Source organism: Aythya fuligula, chromosome Z (genome assembly GCF_009819795.1).
Source record: "Aythya fuligula isolate bAytFul2 chromosome Z, bAytFul2.pri, whole genome shotgun sequence".
In the NCBI taxonomy this organism is placed as follows: domain Eukaryota; kingdom Metazoa; phylum Chordata; class Aves; order Anseriformes; family Anatidae; genus Aythya; species Aythya fuligula.
Window position 1 is genome coordinate 22,951,273 of NC_045593.1, and position 26,121 is coordinate 22,977,393.

General features: G+C 38.0%; 1 protein-coding gene across 1 annotated transcript; it reads right to left on the minus strand.

Annotated features, from left to right (window-relative positions):
• Positions 1-1,942: 1,942 nt before the first annotated feature.
• Positions 1,943-26,064, minus strand: CENPK (centromere protein K). The gene is made up of 11 exons (XM_032205852.1): positions 26,048-26,064; positions 25,238-25,380; positions 23,254-23,340; positions 20,483-20,539; positions 17,669-17,741; positions 12,368-12,414; positions 10,895-10,977; positions 10,678-10,776; positions 10,321-10,456; positions 4,495-4,548; positions 1,943-2,567 (listed from the first exon to the last, which is right to left on the minus strand). The coding sequence occupies exons 2-11, from the start codon at positions 25,304-25,306 to the stop codon at positions 2,409-2,411; spliced, it is 864 nt and encodes a 287-aa protein (XP_032061743.1). The 5' UTR covers positions 25,307-25,380; positions 26,048-26,064; the 3' UTR covers positions 1,943-2,408.
• Between the last annotated feature and the right edge of the window lie 57 nt (positions 26,065-26,121).

Genomic DNA, 26,121 nt, shown 5'->3' on the forward strand with positions numbered 1-26,121 from the left:
TTATCTTAGGAAGCAAGAGCTGATGAGAAAGTGGCCTGGGGAACACTGAGCAGGAAGGAAGAGGGTACACAGCCTTCTTTACCAGCAGGCCAGAGAAAAGGGGTACCAAAATGCACCTTAAAACAAACCTACTGTGTAGGCCTCTCTGCTCAAGTTGCCTAAGGAATTCACTTGGGTAAAAATAAGCCCTAATATAAAATGCCTGTTGTTATTATCTAGGGTAGGTCAGTATTGTGCCTGGTAAACAAACGGATATTCTACTTCACACAGTAGGTAGTTAAATTATGAAGCTATTTGCCACAGGGCATTCTGGATGTTAAAGAAGCGATTCAAGTGATTCACAAACATACATGAACCTCAGGTAAGAACTTTGTATTGATAGTTTAAAAAGGTTTGTCTCTCTTCTTGGCCCCTACAGTGGAAATGGAACATAGGTTGGTTTATTTTTGGAAACCCAACGATGGATTGCAAGCTAAGCCCTGGCTAAGCTGCTCCAGTCCCTCAGTTGTGCCATGGGTGGAAAGCTCACCTCCTCCCTCTGATCCTTTGTGACTTTTTCACAGTGCAGCTTCTTAAATGCAGCAGTGTGTATTAAGCACGAAGTGTGTATTAATTTCTACACAGCAGCAGCTGTACTTGATATATTTATGTGAAGAAAGAAAATGCATATTGCTTGTTGTCAACCCTTGGCTGGGCACAAAATAATTATTGTGGAGTGTCAGAGGGGCCCAGCTAATTGAACCCACCACGATCTCTCCTCTAAGAATACTATCCTCTAAAATGTCCTGTCTAAGACAGAGCTAGTGTGGGCTAGATCAATTTTAGTCTTACTCAGGTTAGTAGCTCTAAATATTCGTTGAACATTTACATCTTTTCTAATGCTGTTTATTTGGAGCTAAAATTTGAGATGATGATAAACAAATCATTATTTCATAGAATGTGCATAGGGAGAGTCCCAATATTCACATTTATAAATATTAAGTCCAGTTAAACAAATGTGAATTAGACAAGCAAGGGAAAAAAAAAAAAAAAAAAGACATATTACTCTACTCTGTCTGTAGAACTCCCTGACTTTCCTGAGTGTTGATACGACTGATGGACAATCCTTTTCCAGGCTTTTCTCATGAGGAAGATCTGTTTTTCATTACTGCCTTGAACTTCTTCCGTTTACTTGCCAGGTTTTGAGAGCTACAGCTTGTTTCAGTCCAAACCTGTTTCCCTCAAAAGCTGGTAATACATTTTAGGCCATGAGAAGAACTGGATTACGGATTTCTGCAGTTTTTCTCTTGCTGTAGTAAATGACTTAAATGAGCCTAAGGAAACAGCTCTACATTGAAGGATGGAGTCCTGAGCACATCTGAAGCTGAAGCAGAAGGACTTTCTGGAGTGGCAGTGAGTTCCATAATTTAACTTAAAGTTAACACAGGGCTCCGGGTGGGGTCTCACAAGAGCAGAGCAGAGGGGCAGAATCACCTCCCTCACCCTGATGGCCATGAGAATGATGCAGCCCAGGACACGTTTGGCTTTCTGGGCTGCAGGCACACATGGCCGACTCATGCCAAGCTTGCTGTCAACCAACACCCCCAGGCCCTTCTCCTTAGGGTCACTCTCAATCCATTTTCCACCCAGCCTGTATTGGTGCTTGGGATAGCGCCAGCCCAGCTGCAGCACCTTGCACGTGGCCTCGTTGAACCTCATGCAGTCTGCACAAGCCCACCTCTCAAGCACTCTGGATGGCATCCCTTCTCTTCAGCATGTTGACTGCACTGCTCAGCTTGGTGTCATCAGCAAACTTGCTGAAGGTGCACCCAATAAAAGTGCACTTTGTAAAAACAAACGGTACGTGCAATGCAATCTACAGTGAACTGTATGCAGATTAGACCTTTCTTTCACAAAGCCAGACAGCATATTCAAATGACATGTTTGATACTCCGTGGTTGATTTGAATCCACTGTACAGGTCTGCCCTTTTTATTTAGGTTTCACATCTTTGAGACACAGCATAACCCAAAAGGAGGCAGTTAAGGAAATATGCAGTTGTAGAGTTAAATGCTCAACATCATCAGCCCTTTGCACAGAAAGATGTGTCAACTTTCCATAGTGTATATCTTAAAAGCAATATATTTATTTGCAAAGCCTCTAGGAAACAACATGTTGTTCACAAAGAAGTCAAGTTACTTCAGACCTTGACTCAACAGAGTGCAAAGAAATACTAAATGAAATTGAGAAGAGTTAAAAAGCACAGAATAGTCACATAGAAGATATGACTTTTAAGGTAAACAGATTACTAAGCCCCTTTACTGATCAAGTTGCTGATATAAACACATACGTTAATCATAAAACATAAGTATGTCTTCCTGAGAAGAGGGCTGGTGCTTTGCTTTGTTTTAAAGAAAATAAATCTTCACACTATTGGTGAAAGGCTTCTAGGCGTATCCTGTTTGGATCTTCTGGATGTCTCAGGGCAACTCCACATCGCAGAAGCAGCTCAACATAAGGTGGCCACAATGAGTCGTCGACTGTTATATAGGGTTCATGTGGTGTGGCAAATAATGTGTTTATAAGGTTCTGGAAGACCAAAAGTACAAGATTTAGAACATGATGTAAAAACTAGAATTGGAATTCTTTTATTCAGACTAAGTTTTTCACCATCTATCTAAAATTTTTATTGGATATTAAATGGTGTAATTGTAAATGTCTAAAAAACATGAACATTAAGACAGTAGAACCTTAGATAATTAATCTTTAGCCAGTATCTGTTAATACGAGGTTAAAAGCATCAAGTAAGAGAGAAAGCCAGTTGTTTGGAAATAACGTATATCAAAACCCTAACTGACTACCAACAAATAATCTTTCTCCACCAATTTTTCAGACTCTAGAAGAAAAGAATGTCCATCTTACAATTTTCCTAAATGTCTTTATTGAAATAAAAATTCTGAAGCTTAATGATAAATGAGATTACAGCTTGCTGGGGTGTCTTATGCTACTTTAATGAAGCAGGTATTAATGTATCTAAATAATTTATGTGTATGTACCTAGCCTTTATTAAAAAATGTACACTTATTATTCAAAAAGCATATATAGGGATTAAGGAGACATGGGCAGGAACACATGCATTGGTTGTAATTCTGGGAATCTATTACATCTGCACAACAGCAAATCCTAAGTCTGTAATTACAATACAAATACGACTTTTAATTTGTCTCTTCAAGAAACTACTATCTATATCTAAGCAAACAGTTTTGAAATTTAACAGGCACTTGAAACTAGCACCAAGTTGCTCAAGAGAAAAAAAATAAAAAAATATAAAGGAAAGATAAGGGACATTCACAGTTTGGGCCAAAACAGTTAAAATTAAGAATAAGTCTGAACTGCTGGAACTATTATGTTCTTCCAAATGGAAATCTGATATTACTTGGATGAGTTCATATTTTAAAGAGATTAATATTATCAGAAAAATAAGGACAATTTTAAAGCATTAAAAGAGCTTTAAAATTTGATTTCTGTAAGGAACGTGCCTATTTCAAATTCTGATTTGTTTTCAAAGTCTGCCTAATTTGGCATTAATAGGCACACTGAGATACTTGAGGCATGTAAAATGATTTTGATGATGTAAGTACCAATTCGCTGTCTGGGCTTTAAAGTACAGCAATGTCATAGTGACCAGATCATATCATCTTAACACCAGGGTGTTGTTATTCATCAAGTTTTCCCTCAAAAAATCAAAACAAAACAAACAAAAAAAGAAAACACCCTTCCAAAATTGTTTTATTTTCTTATTCTAGGGAAGGGTGGATGCTTACAAGCATTTGCAGAGTAAGGATGGAGGAGGACTAGGAAATTACATTTAAGACAAGAAGGAATAATGCTAGTGAAAAGGTATTTAATGCTCCTTTAGAATTATGCTTTGCAATTCAAGATCGTAAGTTACATCAAAATGAAAAATACACACTAATCAGTGTTAGCATACTTAGTCTACTAGATTATACATGAATAATATATATACATCAATACATGAATCACTCACCAATTTCCTCATATGAAATCCTATAGCCCAGTTAATACAAGAGACTATATATATTCCTTAGTTCTCTAACTGTTACTGTACTACATTTCAGAAATACTTGTATTAACATAGTATAAAACAGAGCATGAAATGGAACTATTTGATTTTTTTTTCTTAACCAAAGTATTTGGTTCCCTCACATGAGCCACTAAGGCTCATAAAAGTTCTTTAAGAAAAACACTATAAAATAAAGAAGTAAGGGATAATCAATCATTCTCCAGATCAAACAGAAAATACTACTGCCAAGATTTTGGTAAAAATTTGAGGGTTTAATTTTACAGGAATTAAAATAGAAACGTAACATTCTTAAACATTCTACTTTTTAAATATCCTAATTGTATGTCGTATGCTGTTATCTTATTAATATATTGTGATCAGATCTGAGTAGTAGAAAATCCACTGAATCTCAATATAACAAAACCATCTCACCTCTAAAATTTCATGCAGTGTTATCAGTTGTGTAGCTGGCTCTTCAGAATTTTTCTGCAAAGATAACCACACCAGCCAAATTAACAAAGCCCCCAAACTAAATATTCAGGAAATATCATAACTGAAAGATTTAATTAATTTAAATTAATTTAAGACAAATAAATAATACAACTGTCTTATTGCATAGAACAGAACACTTGAAGATATGTACTTATTTGTTTAGTTATAATACAAATACAAGGTAGGATTTAAACCAATAATCTATCAGTGTAATATCACAAACTTTAATATTGTTAATCATAGCATCATTGAATCACAGATTCACTGTTGGAAGGAACCCACAAGGATCATCAAGTCCAACTCCTGGCTCCACACAAGACCACCTAAAAACCAAACCAGATGTCTGAGAGTGTTCTTTGAGCTCCATCAGGCTCGGTGCTGTGCCCACTGCCCTGCGGAGCCTGTCCCAGTGCCCGGCCACCCTCCGGGTGCAGACCCTTTCCCTAACCCCCAGCCTGACCCTCCCCTGTCCCAGCTCCATGCTGTTCCCTCGGGTCCTGTCGCTGTCCCCAGAGAGCAGAGCTCAGCGCCTGCCCCTCCGCTCCCCTTGTGAGGGAGCTGCAGGCCGCCATGAGGCCTCCCCTCAGCCTGCTCTGCTCGGGGCTGAGCAAACCAAGGGGCCTCAGTCACTCATACATCTTGCCCTCTAGACCCTTCACATCTTTGTAGCCCTCCTTTAGACACTCCTTTAGACATTCACAAACAGTTTTATGTCTTTCTTATATACCCAAAACTGCACACAGTACTCAAGGTGAGGCCACACCAGCACAGAGCAGAGCAGGACAATCCTTTCCCCTGCCCCGACCAGCTAGCAGTGCTGTGCCTGGTGCACCCCAGGGTACAGAGTTGATCCTTTTGCTGCCAGGGCACACTGCTGGATCATGTTCAACTTGCCATCAACCAGGACTCCCAGATCCCATGGGACTGCTCTCCAGCTTCTTGTCCCACAACCTGTACATACAGCCAGGGTAGCCCCATCCCAGGTGCAGAATCTGGCACTTACTCTTGTTAAACTTCATATGGTTGGGGATTGCCCAGCCCCCCTAGTGTGTCAAGCTCTCTCTGTAAGGACATTCTACCCTCAGCAGAGTCAACAGCTCCTCCCAATTTAGTCCCTGCAATGGTGAACAGCAGCCCTGTAGTCCTCCCGTGTCACCTGGCCTTGGTGACACGGGAGGACTACAGGGCTGTAGTCCTGTAGTCCTTTCTTTTTCTGCCTCATCTCTAGAAGATCCCTGCTCAGCCAACCTGGCCTTCTGCCCCACCTGACTGACTTCTATCATTTTGGAACTTTCTAAATATACAGAACATTGCTTTTACATACACCTACACATATGTGCAGTCAGAAAAGGTAACAAACAATACTTTGAGTCTATTACTATTAATGTCCACGACTGGAGGAGCATAGTTGGAGTTGGTAATCCTGGTTGAAGTGCTCCCATATCTTCCATGACTTCATTAATTTCTCTCAGATCATGTAACAGTCTCCATTTTCCATTCCTTTTCATGATTACAAACACCAGAGAACCCCAGGGCTAGTCATGGGATCAATATGTCCCACTTTAAGTTGTCAAGCAACTCAGCCTTCGGGCCTTATGTATCCCGTTCTTCCCGGATCGAAGGGAAACATATCCATCTCCTTTTCAAGGCCAACAGGGCCTGGGTCAAAAGGCACGTCCAGGTCACCAGGGGGAGTAACAGCAAAAGCCTTCGATGGCAGTAGCAGCAGAGGGGCCCATGGCGTAGCAGTTGGAAACAAGCCCGCAGCTCCTTCACTATCTGGCACACCACACGTTTCTGACTGTGGTCCCACAAGGCTCTTCAAGGCCTCAGAGACTGCTCGCCAGGTGCCGAGCAATCCCACTGCAACCTTGCCGTTTTTAGTTGCAGAGTCCCACACCTTAACATCAATTTGTTGCCACATTTCAGGATCATAAACCATCTGATTGTTAATAAGGAGAATAAGCTGTAAGGTTACCAGGACAGTCTTTGTTCCTAAGGACGTATGATTCCCCATAATGCGCAGCTGCTTACCAGCAAGGGGCAGTTGTGTGCGCGGCTGCGCTTCTCTCAGCTTGAGCTTCTTCCCAGCTCCGGTGCGCCCATTTCCAGCGACTTTCTGTACGAGCTTCTCTGAGCGGTTTGCTGAGTTTGGCCGAACCTATCTTCATGAGGCGATCAATGTGCCTGTTCCTGTCCTGGTCTCCATTCTGCTAGCCTGCTCCTTTTCATTCCTTTTTTCTACTTCTTTATTGATGACATAACTTCATTATATCGCGTTGCCTTTTCATCTCGAGGACAGGCTCCCCTCTTATACCCTTCTCCCCTCAGCAGTCCTTTTCCAACAACTTTTCGTTGGTCAAACAACTTCGCCCACTAACAGCAAACCCCCAGCAACTTCCATGCCTTAACGGCTGGAGAACAAGCAACCAGAGATGGCAAGGGGTCTCCTGAATCACCCTTCTTTATTCCCTCTAAACTCTTTTACATTTCTGATGGCTTCATTGTTAAGAGCCTGATGTTATCACCAACCACGGGGCTTGTTGAACCCCATGGCCACACTCCCACATCTCCCCCTTCTTTATTAATATCAACCATCTTCTTGATACGAATTATTACTCCATATATCACAGTACTTAAAAATTTACTAGCAGTGATGGATCCCCATTGTCTTCAAAGGCAGTCTCCTGTTGGACATTACTAATTCCCTGAGCAGCCTGAAGTCTGCTCTTCCCACATCCAGGGTTAAAGGTTTGGTGGCAGTTTTCCCTTGATCACCAAAGATTTTAAACTTGACTACTCCATGATCACTATGTCCAAGACAGCCACCAATTGCCACTTCATCCATGAGACCCTCTCTGTTTAGAAGCAACAAATTTAGAGGGCACATTTCCTAGTCCACTTCCTTAGTACCTGTACCAAGAAGTTATCATCAAGGTGTTTTAATTAATGAATACTTTAATAAATTATTAAAGTAATTAAGAATTGCTTTCTAATTGTTACATTTAATCTTAAATAATTTAGTATACCTCCCTATGTCTAAGATTTAAAATGCAAGATAATTCTTACTTCAATCCGTATCTATACCAAAGGTGTCAGCCTGTGGCAACAAAAGCTAACTGATTCCGTCTTCCTGCCTGCTCCCAGTCCCAGGTGCTGATGTCTGGTAAACGGAGGGTGGAACCAGAAGAGGTTCACAGCAGCTCACGTTGCTGTCTGCCCCATAAGCACGTTCAGTCACAGAGAACTACTGAGAGCACAGGAAGCATCCGTGATGCGAAAGAAAACCACTGATACGCAGAGTTGAGAGTTAGGTGCTTCAAGAGCGCTGCACCAAGCTGGTGAGAGATGCTATCAGTGAGTTCTTCTGAACCCACGTAGCACCACTCTATTGCTAATGCAGACAATTTGTATTTCTGACACATTCAGGCAAATAACACAGGGGAAAATGGCTCTCTCCAGCCTTCACAGTTAATCACTTAGATGCAGATCAGGGGGGACCAGCAGCTGAGCCAGGGAGATCCAACTGAGTTTAAAGATAAAGCAGCTATGAATTCACAAGGACCAGAAATAAAATAAATAAATAAATAAATCAAAGGATGGATCAGAAAATAAACTGTATTTATGAACTCAACAAATGTATAAATAAAATTAAGCCAAGATAAGACTTATTATATTTTATATATCAACATAAATTTTTACTTCGAAGTAAAATCATAAAAGGTAGAAGGTGAGCTTCTGTGAGGCGGGAAAGGGCAGATTAATCCCAAAGACCTTGGGTGATCCTTTTTACTTTACATTTTAATAAGGAAAATTGCATGGAAAAGAGACAAAGGTGGTATAACTAATAAGTTCTGACAATCTGTATAACAAAGGCTGAGAAAATTCAAGGAGTTGAGTTTTGAGAAATTATAAAATAAAATCTTCCTCACAATTTTGAAACACACACACAAATTCACTGTTTCACATATTTAAAAATTCACTGGATATAACTATGAGCAACTTAATCCAACCTTGAAACTGGCCATAGCTTGATGATGGGGTTGGATTGAAAGAAATCCAGAGGTCACTTCCAGCCTGAATTTTTCTCTGACATCACATATATGGTAGCAAAGGAACTAATGTATCTCATACAAAATATATTTAAAAATAAATTATAATGACATCCATGTGAAGAAAAAAAAAAGGACAACTGCTTAAAATGCATCTGGGAAAGTCATTGGCACTTGAAGAAATGTCCTGGAAAAACTATAATAAGAACCAGCAAACAGGGAGATGACGGATCAGGCTGAAATGAGGAGATAACTGATTCAAAGAGGACTGTTAATTAAGTCCCTGAAATTCATTTTCTTAATGGTTTCACAAAATGCAGGCATGATCAATATTTAGTTATAGCAGGATACTGGAAGGCACTGAGGAACTGAAATATACTACTGGAACATGTGTATGACTTCAAAGACAATCATTGTGCCTCAAAGGGTGGATTTGGTATTTCTATGTGCTAAGTATGTAGTTCAGAGTGAAACCAATACTTTTTAATAGAAGCTTAGGGCTCATCAGTTAGAAATAACAGCAAGAAAAAAGACAAGGGTTTAATTTGTTGTTTTTGTGGTGATTATGAGCTAGTAATATTTTGTTTATAATACTGGTTTCTACCAGATTCCAACAAAAGATGAATCCTAGAGGAAGCAAATATAGAAAATGGGTATTAGGATAAGCCAAGGAAATGAAAAACTTAGAAGAGAACAGGAAAACTATGTTAGTTCTATTTGCAAAGCAAAGAAAGAGAGGGGATAAGATTGCCGTCTATAAATACATCAGGAGGAGTAAACACAAAAAAGAAAAAGAACAATTCTAAGGACAATACTGGCATAAGAATACATGGATCTGTGTTAGACATGAATAAATTTAGACTGTAAATTAGGAGACAGTTTCTAACCAGAGTACTGAGGCACTAGACCAAACTCCAATAGGAACAGGATTAACAACAACAACAAAATTTTAAATTAAGCTCAATCATAATCTAGAAATTGTATTATGTGGTTGTCTGCAATAACATGGAACTAGATTCAGAAATCTATTTCTGTGTTCTGAAGTGTGTCTGAAATGCAATTCAACCCCCACCTTTTCTGTAGCATTTTGTAACTAGTCTTTCAAATAGTAGTGGTCAAAGGTTTATTTTTACTGCAGACTTTGAATTTGTTATGCAAAATACTCCCTGACTGCCTATTTTCCCTAAAGTTTAAGATAATTTTTGGCCAAGTTTGTCTGAACAGAAAGTGATGGTTAACATTCTAAACTATGCTGTAATTATAAACACTTGTCCTTATTATTGTTCCAAAAACATTGTTAGGCAATTAAAATTTGCTTTGCCAAGGAAAATATGAATCCACTTGCCTAGTCCAGTAAGAAAAGAAAAAAAAAAAAAAGTAAAGATTTGGAGTGAACCCCTTACCATTTCCAAATCTGGCACAGACTGCAGTCCGGCAAGAAACACAATACATCACTATGAATCTTATTGGGTAAAGGCTATATGCATTAAAAAAGAAAATATCCAGCTGGGAACAGCCTTAGATAATATAAACCAAGCTGAAAAATGTTGATTAAACATAAAGGATCAGCCGTAAGAGTATAATTATTTACTTTTTAAAATATAGCAGAAGACTCTCTGCCAGTAACTTTAAAAAGATCTAATTAAATAAAAATTGAACGTTACAAATTCAGTACTTAAGAAAACAAAACAAAAATACACTCAAAAATACTCACCATTTTTTTCTTTTTAGCTCTTACATCTTTCTCCGGAAGGGGAAAGTGTTCTTCTAGGAACGCACCCAAAGCATTCAAGAGTTCTTCCTTATATGCCTTTACTTTGAAGAATTCATCTTTCAGTTTATGGAATGCTCTAGTATCCAATATAATAATAAAAACATACCAATAGAACGTCAAATTCAACAGACTAATTAAAATTTTTCTCAATTAAAAATTGCTTATTTTCTATTGTTACAAAATCATAATCCTATTATTTGATCTATTTTACAAAACAAGTAGTACTTTCTGTTTGCTCACTTGCTTCTCTTGAAATTTAAGTTCTTCAAGACAAAAAACTCAATATTATAGCAATACCTTCGTTGGCAATGTGATTCAATATCCTCTTCCATCTTTTTTTCAGTTTCTTTAAGAGCATTTAGTATCTTCTTCTGTTCGTCATGCCACTGCTCCTCTCTTTGAAACATGAAAAATAGGAAGTGGCACAACTGATACATACAGTTTTCCTTAAACAATCAGAAGAATAATTTGTGATTTAAAAAAAGGCATTCTTAAGTCCAAACTACTGTATTACCTGCGAAAATCTTCTTTCGAGTTTTTATTCCTTAACTGAACTGTTAACAGCACCTTTTCAAGATCTTCCTTTACTTTCCACAACTGTAAAAAAGTAAAAATAAACCTACAGTTTGCAGGCAGTCACGTCCCTAGTATTTGTTCTATGTAAGGTTATATCTGTAAAACTGGTTTCATATATTAGGTGAAGAGGGCATATTATCTGTAATTTCTTAAGAAATCGGACTATAGAGCAATATATTATTTTTAAATCTGTTGAGAGCCATTTAAAATGTCTCCATTCCAGATGTTCATTGATGTCTTTTTGAAGCTCTGTAAAACAACAGAGTTCTTCACAGAACTCATGAAGCAGATTATGAAGCATACACATGAACTGCCTACCTGAAGAAACACTGAAGAGAAAACACCTACAGCAGCAGGGCTGCATTTTTTAACTCACTGAAGCTGTTTGCAAGAATGAATCCATGTTAAATGCACTAATATAAAATGTATAGCATTGAAAAATGAAGATGCTGCAAGAAAGACTAAGTGCATACATGAATTACATGGTCCTCAATGATAAGGACCTATATGGGAGAGGAAAGAGGAAGAAACAAAGATACTGCAGCCAGAAGCTATATGTGCTCCCAATTACAGGGAACACGCATCTCGGAAGACTGGGTCTTTCAATAATGCATTATGTTCTAAAATGCAATATTTCTAACAGTTTATGCCTTTTAATAAAAACCTATCATTTGGGTGTATCTTGCCTCCTCTTTCACAGTCAGTGAAAACTATTTTATAAACTGCTCAAACAAAAATTCTTCTACAGACGCAAGTGTGCCCTATGTATGCGATACCTGAAAAATGACTGCAGCCCTCAACAAAACAAGCCACAAAACAGACCATCAGATCAAACGTGCTAGAGCAATACAGTCAAATCAGTTTGTAACCAAACAACACATTAACTCTGTCTCTTAACAGCAGTTGGGTTTTCTGTTGTCAGTGATTCCAGAGGGAAGAAAGCTGCTAGGAGGAAGGAAACCAAAAGGTACTTCGAAAAAAACAAACACCAACAACATAGTAACATGCACATTATCAGCTACTGTTGCATTCCAGTGTCCAACTAACACAGTGTAATGCTACCACTAACATATTCCTGATTTGCCCTTTCTTTCAAGTTTGGTAGAACTCAAAGACATATTTGCACTGAATGCCAGATCTAAGAATACCAACAATTGTTTGTAACATATAATGTTACGCTAGTTTATACCAAGTATGAAATGCAATAGATTGAAAACTTTGGCTTAAAAAAGTCATTCACTGCAACTAGGAAATTTTAGTAATTATAATTCAGAAGAAGACAAACATCAGAACAACCACAACGCCTAAAAAACCACACACAATAGCTTATCAATAGACCACCACGGAAACAATTGTAGTTTTTAATTTTTTTTCAACAAAATGATATCAATTAACAAACAAACAGACTTACCTCTTCTTTTCCTAATGTTAGCAGTACCTCTGGATTAGTTGAAATTACTGAAAAATAAAATGAATTGAGTTTTATGCACTGTGTGATATAGGTTTGTTTTTACTGAAAAGCAGTCTGTCTAGAGAGAAACTACTGTAGCCTTTAAAATGCTGGGCTAATATTCTGTCACTTTGGAAGGAAAAAAAAAGTGCCATGTTAACACTTTTGCATTACTTTTTTATACATGAATGAGCACAGGTACACAACAGTGAGATGTGAAGTACATACTTCAAGATAAACAAGCCTAATTTTTCGATGGAAAAGATTCCATCAACATTATCAATCTGTGGAATCAAATTCCTTCTTTCTTCAAATTCATTGTAATACATGTTCATCAAATAATTAAGGAACTGTGAGAATGATCAGTATTATCTTTATTTTACTTTGAGAGCTGACATACACTAGTTTTTACATTGCATACCCAACTCATTTTATGACATTATAAAAACTTACTTCATCTGAACGTTTGGCCACATTTTCTGCAGTCTGTATCCCTACAATTTGCAAATATCAAATCTAAGTTATGCAGAGAACGACAGTTTCACAGGGTCACAGACTAGCTAAAGTTGGAAGGGACCTCCGGCGATTTTGTAGCCCAACCCTGTAACTCAAAGCAGTGTCAGCTGCAGCAGGATGTCCAACTGTGTTTTCTTAGGATCACTAAGTGAACTGGATTCACTGTATTGTAATGAAAAACTAAAATGTTTTTTACCTCTTTTCTCTATCTAGCTAAAAGGGGTCAAGGAATTCAGGTATTTTAAAACTGCTCTCATGAGACACACCTGCAGTCCTGCATTCAGCTCTGAGGCCCCCAGCACAAGAAGGCCATGGACATATTCAAACAAGTCCTGAGGGGGGTCCCAAAGGATGAACAAGGGGCTGGGGCACCTCTCCTATGAAAACAGGTTGAGGGAGTTGGGGTTGTTGAGCCTGGAAAAGTGAAGGTTCTGGCAAGGCCTTTCAGTTTCAATGGGGCCTACTGGAAAGCTGGTACTGGACTCTGCCAAGGAGAGGAGTGACAGGACAAGGGGTAATGGCTTTAAACTAAGAGAGGGTAGGTTTAAATTAGATGTAAGGAATAAGCTCTTCACTCAGAGGGTGGTGAGGCACTGGCACAGGTTGCCCAGAGAAGCTGTGGACGTCCCATCCCTTGAAGGGTTCAAAGCCAGGTTGGATGGGGCTTTGGGCAGCCTGGGCTGGTGGGAGGTGTCCCTGCCCATAGCAGGGGGTTGGAACTGGGTGGTTCTTAAGGGTCCTTCTAATCCAAGTCATTCTATGATTCTACTTCAATAAAAAAAATATCCTGTAACAAAAATGAAAAAGATTTAACCTCTCATAAAAGCATTTTTCCTAAATACAATACAGTGGATTCCATTAATTTCTAAAAGTACGTTTTTGATAATTTTATAGTAGTTTTACATTCTCCACAAATTTTGAGAATCCTTGTATTAGTAATCTTAAGCAGCATTTGTTCAGTGATGAAAAAGAAATCATCCAAACCAGTGAGCTCAAAATACAGACAAATTACATCTCAGAATAAAATTTTTCCTTTGAAAATTATTGTCTCTAAATCTCAAAATATGAGTATAGCACTCCCATATTGAGCTCATGTTTAAGAACTGTAGGAGGCAGTCATCTGTGCTGTTTATTAGACCAATATTTTTTTTAATGACATGAATATCCTATGTGCAGATGGTAACATTCCATGTTGAGTTATACCCACATTAGAGTTCCTTTCATTGTCGTATTTGAAGAAACCTATTCAACACTTCCCCTTCACCCCCCTGTATAGTGAGCATGTATTTGCCAATACTGTGCCCAAAGAAATGTAAAATTGCCAAGTTATAACCTCTGAAAATAAGGCTTAAATTGAAATACTGTGACAGGCCCTCATTTACAAGAAATAAGCTAACCATTACCGAAAAAAAATCCAAAGTAACAAGTCAGCCTGACATTCATGCCACATCAGCAATTAGCAATTTCTGTTACTCCTATTTAGATTAATTCAGTGTTTTCAATCAAGTAATTCCTCCTTCAAAACAAACAATAGCTATGTCATGGTGTCGGCTGGGATAGAGTTAATTTTCTCTGTAGCAGCTCATATAATGCTATGTTTTGGATTTGTCCTGAAAAGTGCTGATAACACACTGATGTTTTCTGTTGCTGCAGAGCCACGCTTGCACAAAGCCCAGGACGTTTCAGCTCCTCATGCTGCCCTGCCAGCGAGGAGGTTGGGGGTGCCCCAAGAGCTGGGAGGGGACATAGCCAGGACAGCTGGCCCAGGATGGCCAAAGAGATGCTCTACATCACACAACATGCTCCAGAATAAAAACTGGGAAAAAGAAAGAAGGAGGGATGCTCAGAATAATGGAGTTTGTCTTCCCAAGAAACCTTTGTCTAATGAGCCCTACTTCTCTTGAAGTGACTGAACACCTGCCTGCTGATAGGCAGTAGTGAATGAATTCCCTGTTCTGCTTTGCTTCTGCATAAGGCTTTTGCTTTACCTAGCATGCCATCTGTCTCAACCCATGAGTTCCCACACTTTTACCTTTCTAGTTCTCTCTCCTATCCCACCCAGGGACGTGAGCAAGCAGATGTGTGGTGCTGAGCTGCCTGTAGTAGATAAATCAGAACAAGGTAGAAAGAAGCCATGAAGAACATGAAAAATTTAAGCACAGTAGACCCTCCATTTTCATACACCCACTGTAACCCTATTTAAATTCTTAGCAGCAGCTTCTTTTTTCCTCCTCTTAAAAAAGTAGCCAAAAAGGCGAAGCTTGGTCTGCAGAATGATATTATTTGTACTATAATATGCATAGATAATCTCTCCAGTATAAAACTAAGATTTCTAATAATAAATCTTATCACCTGGGAACAAGTATGAATGGTTGAGTGAAGCAACTCAGCCAGCCAATAAAAACAGGTCAAGCCCCAAGAATATTTTTAAACAAATAGCCTGAAGTTTAAAATAATTGCATGTTTTAGTAAAGAAACCTAACATCTCCAGGTATTTTATCCAGATAAAAATGAAAGTGTTTTCAGTTCATTTCCTTTCAGCCAGCAGCTTATTCATGAACAGCAGCCAAGAACCAGTATTTCCTAAATTTATTCAATGTCATACTTTTGGTCTACATACCTCTACTCTAAGAAACATTTGAGGCTGACTACTCTTACAGGCTTGCAAAGCACATGAACTATAAATTTATTCCAACAGAAAAACAGCATCTATTTATAAGAAAAGAAAACCATTTGTATTTTTTCTAGCTCCTATTACTTGTTCATATGCTATGCAGCAGTTACCTGAACTTTGAAAAGAAGCTAGAGAAGTGACTTTAATGTTCACCTAAAAACACATTCCAGTGTGACCAGAGTATTGAAAATCACCATTTGCTGTCTACATTGTGTTTCCAAAACGCTAGGAATGTTAGGAAGACCAAGACTCGTCTGGCATTTTAATATTCAAAAGAGTTGAGCCAACGTATGCTTTTAAAGTTAAATGAACAGGTGTTACTATGCTGAAAGGAGCTAACAGGTCCTTGACATGTGGATGCTAACAAATACTAGTGATAGTGCAGCGTAAACTGTCTTATGAGTCTCTAAATGGGACATCTGAAAGAGCAGATTACTTCAATCAGTTAGATACTGAATGGTTACTTTCACAGTCTCTGGTCACATCAGCCTTAAAACAGAGCCGAGTCACTTAGCACTGATGCTTACATACAGAAGGCATTTGGAAGAACTGAGAAATCTGTTTGTTCTGACAGATATGCTGAACAACTGTGAGACCTACCACTTGTCTCAGTGGTTTGTGCTTCTTAGGATCACTAAGTCAGCTTGATTCCTGTGTTGTAGCAATAAATTAAAAGGGTTTCTACTTCTTTATCTAGCTTGGATCTAAAGGGGTCAGGTATAAATACCTGAAAATACATTTCAGGTATTTTAAAACAGAGTAGTGTGTTTACCATTAGAAGTTCACTTCAAGGTTTCAGCTAGTAAATTATAATAAAGCACACTTCTGTACAAAATTAATTGAAAAAACAAAACAAAACAAAAAAACAAGGAAGTACAGATAAAAATATGTCTGGATAAATTACAGTTAGGTATTTAGCCACACTTGCAAAGATTAAAAATATACCAGCCTCTTTTATGACAGCAAGAAGACAGAACTAGTCATTTACTAAAGTAGTTCTGTCCTAAAAAGGAAGTACAGATTAAAGAAATGAGGGAGAAATATGAAAGGTGACAGGTGTCATCTACCTGAACTTGTGCAAAGCATTTGACACTGCCCTGGACAATATCCTTGCCTCTAAATTGGAGAGAGATGAGTTAGATTGTATGACCACTCTGTGGGTAAGGAATTTGCTTGGTGGTCACATTCAAAGAGTTGCAGTCAATGGCTCAATGTCCAGGTGTAGACCCGTGATGAGTAGAGTCCCTCAGGACTCTCCCCAACGGGGGGGGAATGAGCATTATTAAGGGGCTGGAGCACCTCTCCATGAAAACAGGCTGAGGGAGTTGGGGTTGTTCAGACTGGAGGAGAAAAGCCTTGGGGGAGACCTTATAGCAACCTTCCAGTACCTAAAGGGGGCCTACAGGAAGGCAGAAGAGGGACTCTTTGTCAGGGAATGTAGTGACAGGACAAGGGGGAATGGCTTTAAAAGAAAACAGATTTCAATTAGATACATGGAAGAAGTTCTTTACTCAGAGGGTGGTGAGGCACTGGCACAGGTTGCCCAGAGAAGCTGTGGATGTGCCATCTCTGGAAGGCCAGGTTTCACAGGGTTTTGGGCAACCTGGCCTGGAGGGAGGTGTCCCTGCAGGGTGTTGGAACTTGGTGATCCCTCCCAACCCAAACCATGATTGGTTTCTGTGAAACAATCACAGAAAGAAAAAAAAAAACAAAGGATGACAGGATAATGAACTTTTGTGATCTGGTGCAAGACATTTTAGGAAATATGCTAACAATTATTTCCCATTTAACCGACAGTGGCAGGAACTATGCATTCTTGTCCAGAATCATAAGTTGCAGTAGACCTTGCTTTGAGAGGAACCAAAACGATAAAACAATATGGCATAATAATATACATTAAACATACATGCTATGGTGGGAAATGTTGTATTTTAACTAGTTTAGCATGGTAATACAACAAGACATACATGACTTAAAATACAATGAGAAAAACATACATGGCCTAAGATGCTTAGATAAAAGACCTTGCAAAAGTTAATGTGAGTCAGCCTTACATGTAAGCAGTTACTTACATTCAGGACTTCTTATTTGCCATTGACTAAACTCCACTGTTAAAGCTTTCATTCGCATCGTTAACAAGGAAATCTGTATAACAAGAAATTAAGGATCTCTTTAAGTGTGTTGAATTGTTCCAGAGTAAAATAAGATAGACTGGGATAAAAATTAATTTATTAGGTTTATACAGAAAAAAAAAAACCACACACAACAAAAGAGCACCTATTGGAATATACCATTTATACCTTCAAGAGGATTAAAAAAGCCAGTTCCAGTGATCAAGAAATGTTTTCATTCTTATTTCAAAAGATGGAAATCAGAAGTACCCTGAATTGGTATTTTTCCCCTTAACTTTCTCTTTGATATCTGACAGTTACCACGACTGAAGATGAGCCACTGGAAGCCACAGTATTTCACACCCTCATTACATCTTAGATGCATGGTTGATACACATGTAAGGTTAAGTAGACTGACACTGATAGGTGTGATGACTAAATAAAAGAATGTCTTAAAACAAAACAAAACAAAACAAAACAAACAAACAAAAAAAACCCACAGACAAACAGTAGTCAAATACATCTCCTATCAAAACTCCATTTGCGGACTCAAGAAAAAATGTTTTGGACTACTGCTCTAGCTCACTGTAACCATTGAAAATATAGCAGCAATAAGACTACACATTGGTTCAAGGAAGTTTTTGAAAAACAAAACAACCACAAAAAATAAACAGCCACAGATTCCATAAAAAATGTACTTAGTTTAAATTAAATGCATTTAGTTTACTATGCTTTAGAGAAAGAATATATGTGTTACTATTCCATTTCCTGAAGTTGGGGACTGCACCTATTATTTTTCTTCAAATACACCTATATGTAATATGTGTTATCATATGTATGTATCATACAATGTCTGATAGGAAATTAACCTTTCATTGAAATGCAACAAGTAGTCGAGCATTCAATGCATTCAGTAAAAGGCACTGCAGGTTGCATTTAGCTTTTTCTTGACCGAAGGAGAAAAAAAAAGTGCTAAGAATCATCAGGCAAGATCTCATAATAAATATATCAAGAATCAAGAACGTAAGTGTTGCTTTTCACTACTCAAAATAACTTTGAAAATAACTTTGAGAAGTACATCTTTAAAAGACAACCTTTTAAAATATTAGGAAGAATGGGGAAAAGCAAAACAACAACAACAAAAAAACAAACCTCAAACTGAAAGAAATAAACTACCATACAGATGTTTTTTATTTTGTACATCAGGTGGTGTCAATCCCTTTTGTAATTCTGGAGCACAACTCTTGACAACATCATCACTCTGCTCTTTCATCTTTTAAACTTCATAAAAAGGATGTACAAAGTGTTCTGGTTGCTCCAGTAACTGGACATCAGATATACAAATAACTTAACACTACCTTTCAGCAGCTGTAAATCAAGCACTCTTCAACAGACAAAGAGATAAAGCCAGTATTCATATCAGGTGCCTCTCTCACATGCTATGTACATGTATATTCCCAGCAAAATACACTGCTCAGTAAGGAAACCATGACATTGTAGAATAGACTCATCCTCAAGCTTATAGAATAAAACCACATGGAGTACATTGCAAGATTATGATCTTGAGGTGATTAAGAAGTGAACATCAGTGACAAGGTCAAGAGCAAGAAAAAACCCACAGCTTCTTTGCCAGCCGCAATGAAAATAGAAGTGCCTATATTAGGGATTTAATAAGATCATAACAAAATTGCTGACAGAGGGTCCAACATAACCTTTTCCTCTCCTCCCCATTTTCTGTCATGAAGTACAATACATCCTAGCAACTCCATTTAATCATTGTCTTACTATAAGGGTTTTTAAGAAAAGCACATCTTCAAAGTTTGAGTATTAATTACAAGGCTTTTACAAGGCACAATTACAAGTATACAAGGTGCACTACAGTAAAGCTGGAAAGAAGCATAACTCTGTGCCTACATCCAATGAAAATTATACAAGAATTATTTCTGCTGTTAGGATTTTATCTAGTCCTGTAAGAAGAAAGATTGTATTGTATGGATGTAAATATTCATCTTTACTTATTATTTATGCTGATTAAATAACAGTTTAGAACAGTTTATTAGTAGCAAGAGATATACATTAGTAATTCAATATCTAAATGTGTTCTACAAATACATCTCTGAAAAAAATAACCCGTTTCTGTTAATCATTCAAATATATTGAATGAACTATCTGAATATACTTACCAAAGTCCTGTAAGATAAAGATTTATAAAATGTATTATATAAATATTTCACTCACCATCCAGTATATTTCCAAATTTAGGGTCCACAAAAAAATTCCATTTTAAAAGTTTGTATTAAGAATTTACAAGCAACTAAACAGTGAGCCAACACTGCCTTTTTCCATGTTCCTCAAAATTTCAGGATATAGGAGCTCATGTTCATGCACTCAACATCACTCTAATAATTTCTAATTCAAGCATATCAGTTTTCTAATGATATCCACAAAGTTTCCAAAAACAAATTTCCAGAGTAAAACTAAAGAGATATAGTTTTAAAAATACATGTACAATGATTTGCTCCTTATGTTAGTCATACATCAGGTTGTACATACAGGACTGCTTGTAACGTTTTTGCTATACATAAATACAACTTTTCAGTGTTTGCTGGACACTAATGTACTTTAAAATAAAGTCTCAAAGTTAAAAAGAGTAAAGCTGCCAACTTCAGGGCATAAGTGAAGATAATTTCATTTCCTTCATTTTCTTTTTGGAAGCACACCATTTCATTGGAGAAAAAACAAATATTTTGTGAAGAATAAAAAAAAAAGTCTTACTTCGGCATCTGATTCTGTCAGTGGTTCTGCTCTTTTAAGTGTTATCTTGCTCTGACACTGGGTAAAAAACAAACAAAAGACAGAAAATGTTTACTCACTCATGCCTTTTGCAGCAAAGAAATAAGATGTTTAGAAATTCCAACAAAAACTGTTTACTATAAGAAAAAAAGCTTTTACTTGGCCACATCCTTAGAATTTGACCCAGAACAGCAAATATTTTGAAACCATACTGCAGTAGAAAAGTAGAACTTGAATTGAAAAGTAGAAAACCATCAGCTAACAATAAGAGGATGTATGATTTCAGGAAAATGGCAAGTTAAAAGCGAAAAGTTGGCATGGAGAAAGATACTGAACAGATAGAGAGCATGAGAAACTGGGAAAAAATGATAGTCACGGACAAGGCTGGATTGGGAATTAGCACAAGTGCTACTATTCTAGCTTTCCAAATAGAGATATCACATTATAATACCCATTTGTTTCAACTCATTTAGTACGGCAATATACTGTACACTTTAGGTGTTCTTGTTTGTTTGTTTGTTTTGTTTTTGTTTCTTTTTGGAGTGCAGTGTATCAGCTCACATTGACTGCAGTGGGATGTATACCAAGACTGAAGTTCCGGTCACCACAGCTATCCAAGGCTATAGCATAAGTCACCTGCTAAATAAACTCTTTCTTGTTTTGTAACTGTCAGCAATTCATTCTGCTCCAGGACAGCGCAGGATGCACTCTACTAAGCAGAATTACTAAGTGGTTCTTTGAAATCTGTGTGAAGTGCACAGTCCAATCGCTTCTTAAATTCAGACAGGCTTGGCGCAGTGACTACGTCCCTGGGGACCCTGCTCCAGCGTGCAACCACCCTCTTGGTGAAGAACCTCTTCCTGATGACCAGCCTGAACTTCCCCTGCCTCAGCTTAACACCATTCCCATGGGTCCTATCACTGGTGATTACAGAGAATAGGTCACCTGCCCCTCGTGAGGAAGTTGTAGACCACGATGAGGTCCCCCCTCAGCCTCCTCTTCTCCAGGCTGAACAGTCCTACATCCAAATCACTTATAAAGACATTGAAGAGGACTGGCCCTAAAATGGAGCCTTGAGGGACCCCACTAGTGACCATCTGCCAGCCAGATGCAGCCCCATTAACCACAACCCTTTGAGCCCTGCCTGTCAGCCAATTGCTCACCCATCGTGTGATGTTTTTGTTAAGCTGTATGCTGGACACTTTGACCAGTAGGGTCCTATGGGAAACTGTGTCAAAAGCCTTGCTGAAGTCCAAAAAGATCACATCAGCTGGTTTCCCTTGGTCAGCTAGATGGGTGATCTTATCATAAAAGGAAATCAAATTTGTTAGGTGGGACCTACCCCTCATGAACCTATGTTGCCTGGGACCAATGACTGCATTGTCCCCCAGGTGCGCCTCAATAACTTCAAGAATCAACTTCTCCATAATTTTACCAGGCACTGACATGAGACTGACAGGCCTGTAATTGCTAGGGTCTTCTTTCTTACCCTTCTTGAAAATTGGGACATTTGCCAGCTTCTAGTCTACTGGGACCTCTCCAGATTCCCAAGATCATTGAAAAATAATTGAGAGAGGTCCCGCGATGATGTCAGCCAGCTCTTTAAGCACCTTGGGTGCTTAACACTTCCATCCAACACATGCAACATCCCTTGCATATAACACACATTATCAAATGAAATTAAAAATAAACATTTCGTTTTCTCCTCTAATTTGAAACTCTCAAAGAAAGTTCACAACCTCTGAAACGGTACCAAGCAAAACTTCTGTTGATAACTTACGACAGTATTTCAGAAACCATCCTAGTACAGGATTCCCTGCCACTTGTTCAGTATTAACATATGCATTGTTCTAAATTCTTAATAACATGAAAAATGTTAGGTTTATACATAGAAGCAAATAAAATCACATTATCCTTTTAAAATCTAATTCTGTGCAATTTATGCATCATGGTTTGTATGTACTTAGTTATACTTTAAGATGAGAAGTATTCTTACATCAGTTTCTGATACTTTAATGCCTTGAAATTATAACGTAAAAACACAAGCAAATAAGTGGTACATAAAAACTATCTAAAACTCAAATGAAGCAATTAAGACACTCAAAATATAACTTTGAACATGAGTTTTCAGTAAACTCAGCAGAATCTTATAGAACACATAACGTTTGCTCACAACTGTTACAAGTTTATCTTTGCTGGGATTGGCCTAAGTAAAAAAAAATGCAAATAAAAACAACTTGCTTTAAAGTGGTATCATTAGCATATTGGATTGTCTGTCAAGAGAGATAAATTTTATGATTAAGGATGTAACAGTCAGTTTGCATGAGTGTATGCTAACAGAAGCCTCATGCAAGGTGGGAGTCAGTTACGGTTCACAAGTACTGAGGGTCTTAAACGAAAGACACATTGGGAGGAGAAAGAGGCTCAGAAGTGTCTCAGTGTAACGATACTACCAGAATAGAACTATTTTTTCTGTTTTCCCTAGTTTTAATACGTACTCCCATTCTATTAAGTATTTAACTCCCGCTAAACATTTAACTAAATCAGCACACTGTAAACAAATATTGACACCACAAAGCAGTCTTCGTTCCTGCCAGCACATCTACCTTTGGCCTTTTTGAAGGTCTTCTTCCTTTTGTTGTTGTTGTTTCTTTGGAAGGGGTGCAGTAAGCATACAATGAAGGAAGAGGAAATAACAAAAATGCTCAGTACAGTTAACAACAAATATGATCCAATATTCATGATTTACATACCTCTTCCATCTGACTCCAGATACTCTCACATTCATTCAAGAGTTCCTCCCTGGCATCTACAGCACTTGATGCAGTTGATTCTTCAGTCTATTAACAAGCAAATCTAGTGGTTACTATGCAGATCAACAATCGTTACTAACACATGACTGAATCATACCTATGTTAGGTCAAACACGAACCAGAGCAATCCCTTTGAGTACAGAAGTTTTTAGTTAACTCCCCAGTATTTCTAGACAGGACCTAATCATTTAGTAACATCAATTAGCTTTAATATTGCAGCAAAGTTTTGAAATAGGACACTAAAAACATTTTAATTGAATCACAAAGACCTGAATTTTGAAAACTGCTTTGGATCATCTGCATGTTCTTGCTCTTTTTGTTTTTCCTGACAACTTAAATAAAGATACAATGGGAGAATAAGTGCGTATCTTCAAAGCCATAATTTTCTTCATACGTCCACAAAGCTCTTAAGGATAGTTACTTCTGCTCTGTCTTACAGTAAGTGTCCTAATCCATTTCTCCTTAGGACACTTTTCAGATGTTAAACAAAAAGATTTGGAATTCAAGTGTCCTGGGGGTTGCTAGAAAAAAACAAACAACAAAAGAACCTGAAAGATATGCAGGCAACTAAATAAAGAGAGCATGGATGGCCAGCAGACAAGCATCAAGGGTTAAGTTATAAAGTTTGAGAGATGGTTGGGTTAAATAGAAACACATACATATTTAAAAATGTGATCCCAATTAAGTCTAGAGAGAGAGACATTAAGTGACAATAGCAAGTAAGAGAAAAAAACAGAAAGGCCAAATTGGCACTCAAAGGGATTTTTTTTTAAGAGGCAGGACATTTTTAAAAGTATTTAAGTGGATCACTAAGGCCACCAAATAGGTGAAGATTAAAAAGAAGCATTAATAAACACACAAAGAAGAAATAAGTGTCTCCATCATCTTAATGATGCAAAAATTCAACCTTTTGTTCTTCTTCAGAATAAAAGTGAGGGATCACAGAAAAATATGCTGAAAAAAATAATTTTGAAAGAGTGAAATACTCAAATAGCATTTCCAAAGTTCAAGAATGCCATAGCAGAGTGAATAAGAAAAAAATTAAATAATCATAATCTCTCCCTGAACACTGACAGTATTCTACAGAACTGAAAAGTAGCAATACCTCTACTAAGCCTTCCTGGCAAATTTGTTGCATCAATAATTAAAAACAGAACACTAAGAAATCTGGATCACTGTGATCTGATAAGGTCTAACGAGTACAGTTGTTGCAAAGGAAAATCATTATCTTCTTAACAGTCTTGGAATGTCTCCATAACATGAAAGAGAACTAGCTCACATAATTTATTAAGACTTCTGAAATGCCTCCAGCAAAGTCCCCCCACAGAAAGCTAATAAAGAAGTTAAGCAGTCTTGAGATGTGACTTTTTTTTTTCTCTTAGACCAGAAATTGGCAAGGAGACAAACAGAAATAAAGCTTTAATAGATCTTATTTACGGCAAAAAGCCAAAGCAGCAGAGATGAGAGGGCTTGAAGTTGAAGAAAAACAAAACAAACAAAAAATAACCTTGGGAAACTTTAAAGGGTGTTGACGTTTCATCCCCCAAAAGTCCGATCCCCATTTCACCCTGGACCTCTACTCAGTAATACAATTCATCAATGTGAAAATATGATATGAAATAACTATCTCTACATACGTAGCAAAAAAAGTTTAAATGATTACAAAGATTTTAACATTGTTGACCTTCAAAACTTTCCCACCTGCTTTTACAGTTACAAAATGTGTATGTTTTGAGGAGATACTATAGGTCTCTCTCTGTACCAGCAACTAAATTCATCTGTGGTCCTTAATACCCTGCTATTAATTTTAACTCTAAATTACATTCATCAGAGTGTCATTCTTTTTTGCATACATCTTTCCTTGTATCATCCAGTTTCCCCTTTTTCTGTATGGTAAGATAAGGTTTCTGTTTGTACTTCATACCTCAGAAATGGGGGGTTCTCCTGCTGTTTCATCAGCTGTGCTGTGTCTTTGCATTGTTATTCCTGCCATGTTATATTCTTTCTTGTTATTCAAGCATTGGCATGTTGTTATTCCTTCTTGCCTCGTATGCAGGCAACACACAACTAGGTAAAACAGGCAGTACACAACTAGGTAAACTTTTTTTTTTTTTTTTTAACTTGGTAAATACACCAATTTCTTCCTTAAAGATTTAAGACCTTCTTAACAAATGTTTAGTTGGTGAAGGAAAATAAACAATTTTTAATTATTTAATATTTTTTTTATTTTATTAAATATAAATCTCCCCTCTCTCCCCCCCCCTCAAAGGGAAAAATGCTTTTACTTCAAGATTTCACAATTTCTGCTATTGTCTTTCACATACAGGTAAGGAATATGAACACAAAAAAGATGCAAATGACACATTTAATTTGTCACGACCCATAAAGACCACACAGCTAAGGAGATCTCCGTTGAAGGCAAGTGAGTTATAGAAATCACAGACTGGTTTGTGTTGGAAGGGACCTCAAAGATCTCCCAGCTCCAACCCCCTGCCATGGGCAGGGACACCTCCCACCAGACCAGGTTGCCCAAAGCCCCATCCAGCCTGGCCTTGAGCACCTCCAGGGATGGGGCACCCACAGCTTCTCCGTGCAGCCTGTGTCTGCGCCTCCCCACCCCCTGAGGGAAGAGCTTCCAACTTCTTCCTTACCCCCAATCCAAACCGCCCCCCTGCGCCATAAACACCCCCCCCCTCCAACCCTAACGCAACGAACCCCACCGAGAAGCCTCTACCTTTCCTGTGAGCCCCATTTAGGCTCTGGAAGCCCCCCACACCCCCCTCACCCCCACGGCCGAGGGGCGAAGCC

Coding starts and splice junctions, on each gene's coding strand:
- CENPK (XM_032205852.1), bottom strand. CDS start 25,306: ATGGCAGGAATAACAATGCAAAGACACAGCACAGCTGATGAAACAGCA. Junction 10,777..10,894: donor TCGAAAGAAGATTTTCGCAG/GTAATACAGTAG, acceptor CATGTTTCAAAG/AGAGGAGCAGTGGCATGACG. Junction 10,457..10,677: donor GAATCACATTGCCAACGAAG/GTATTGCTATAA, acceptor ATTGGATACTAG/AGCATTCCATAAACTGAAAG.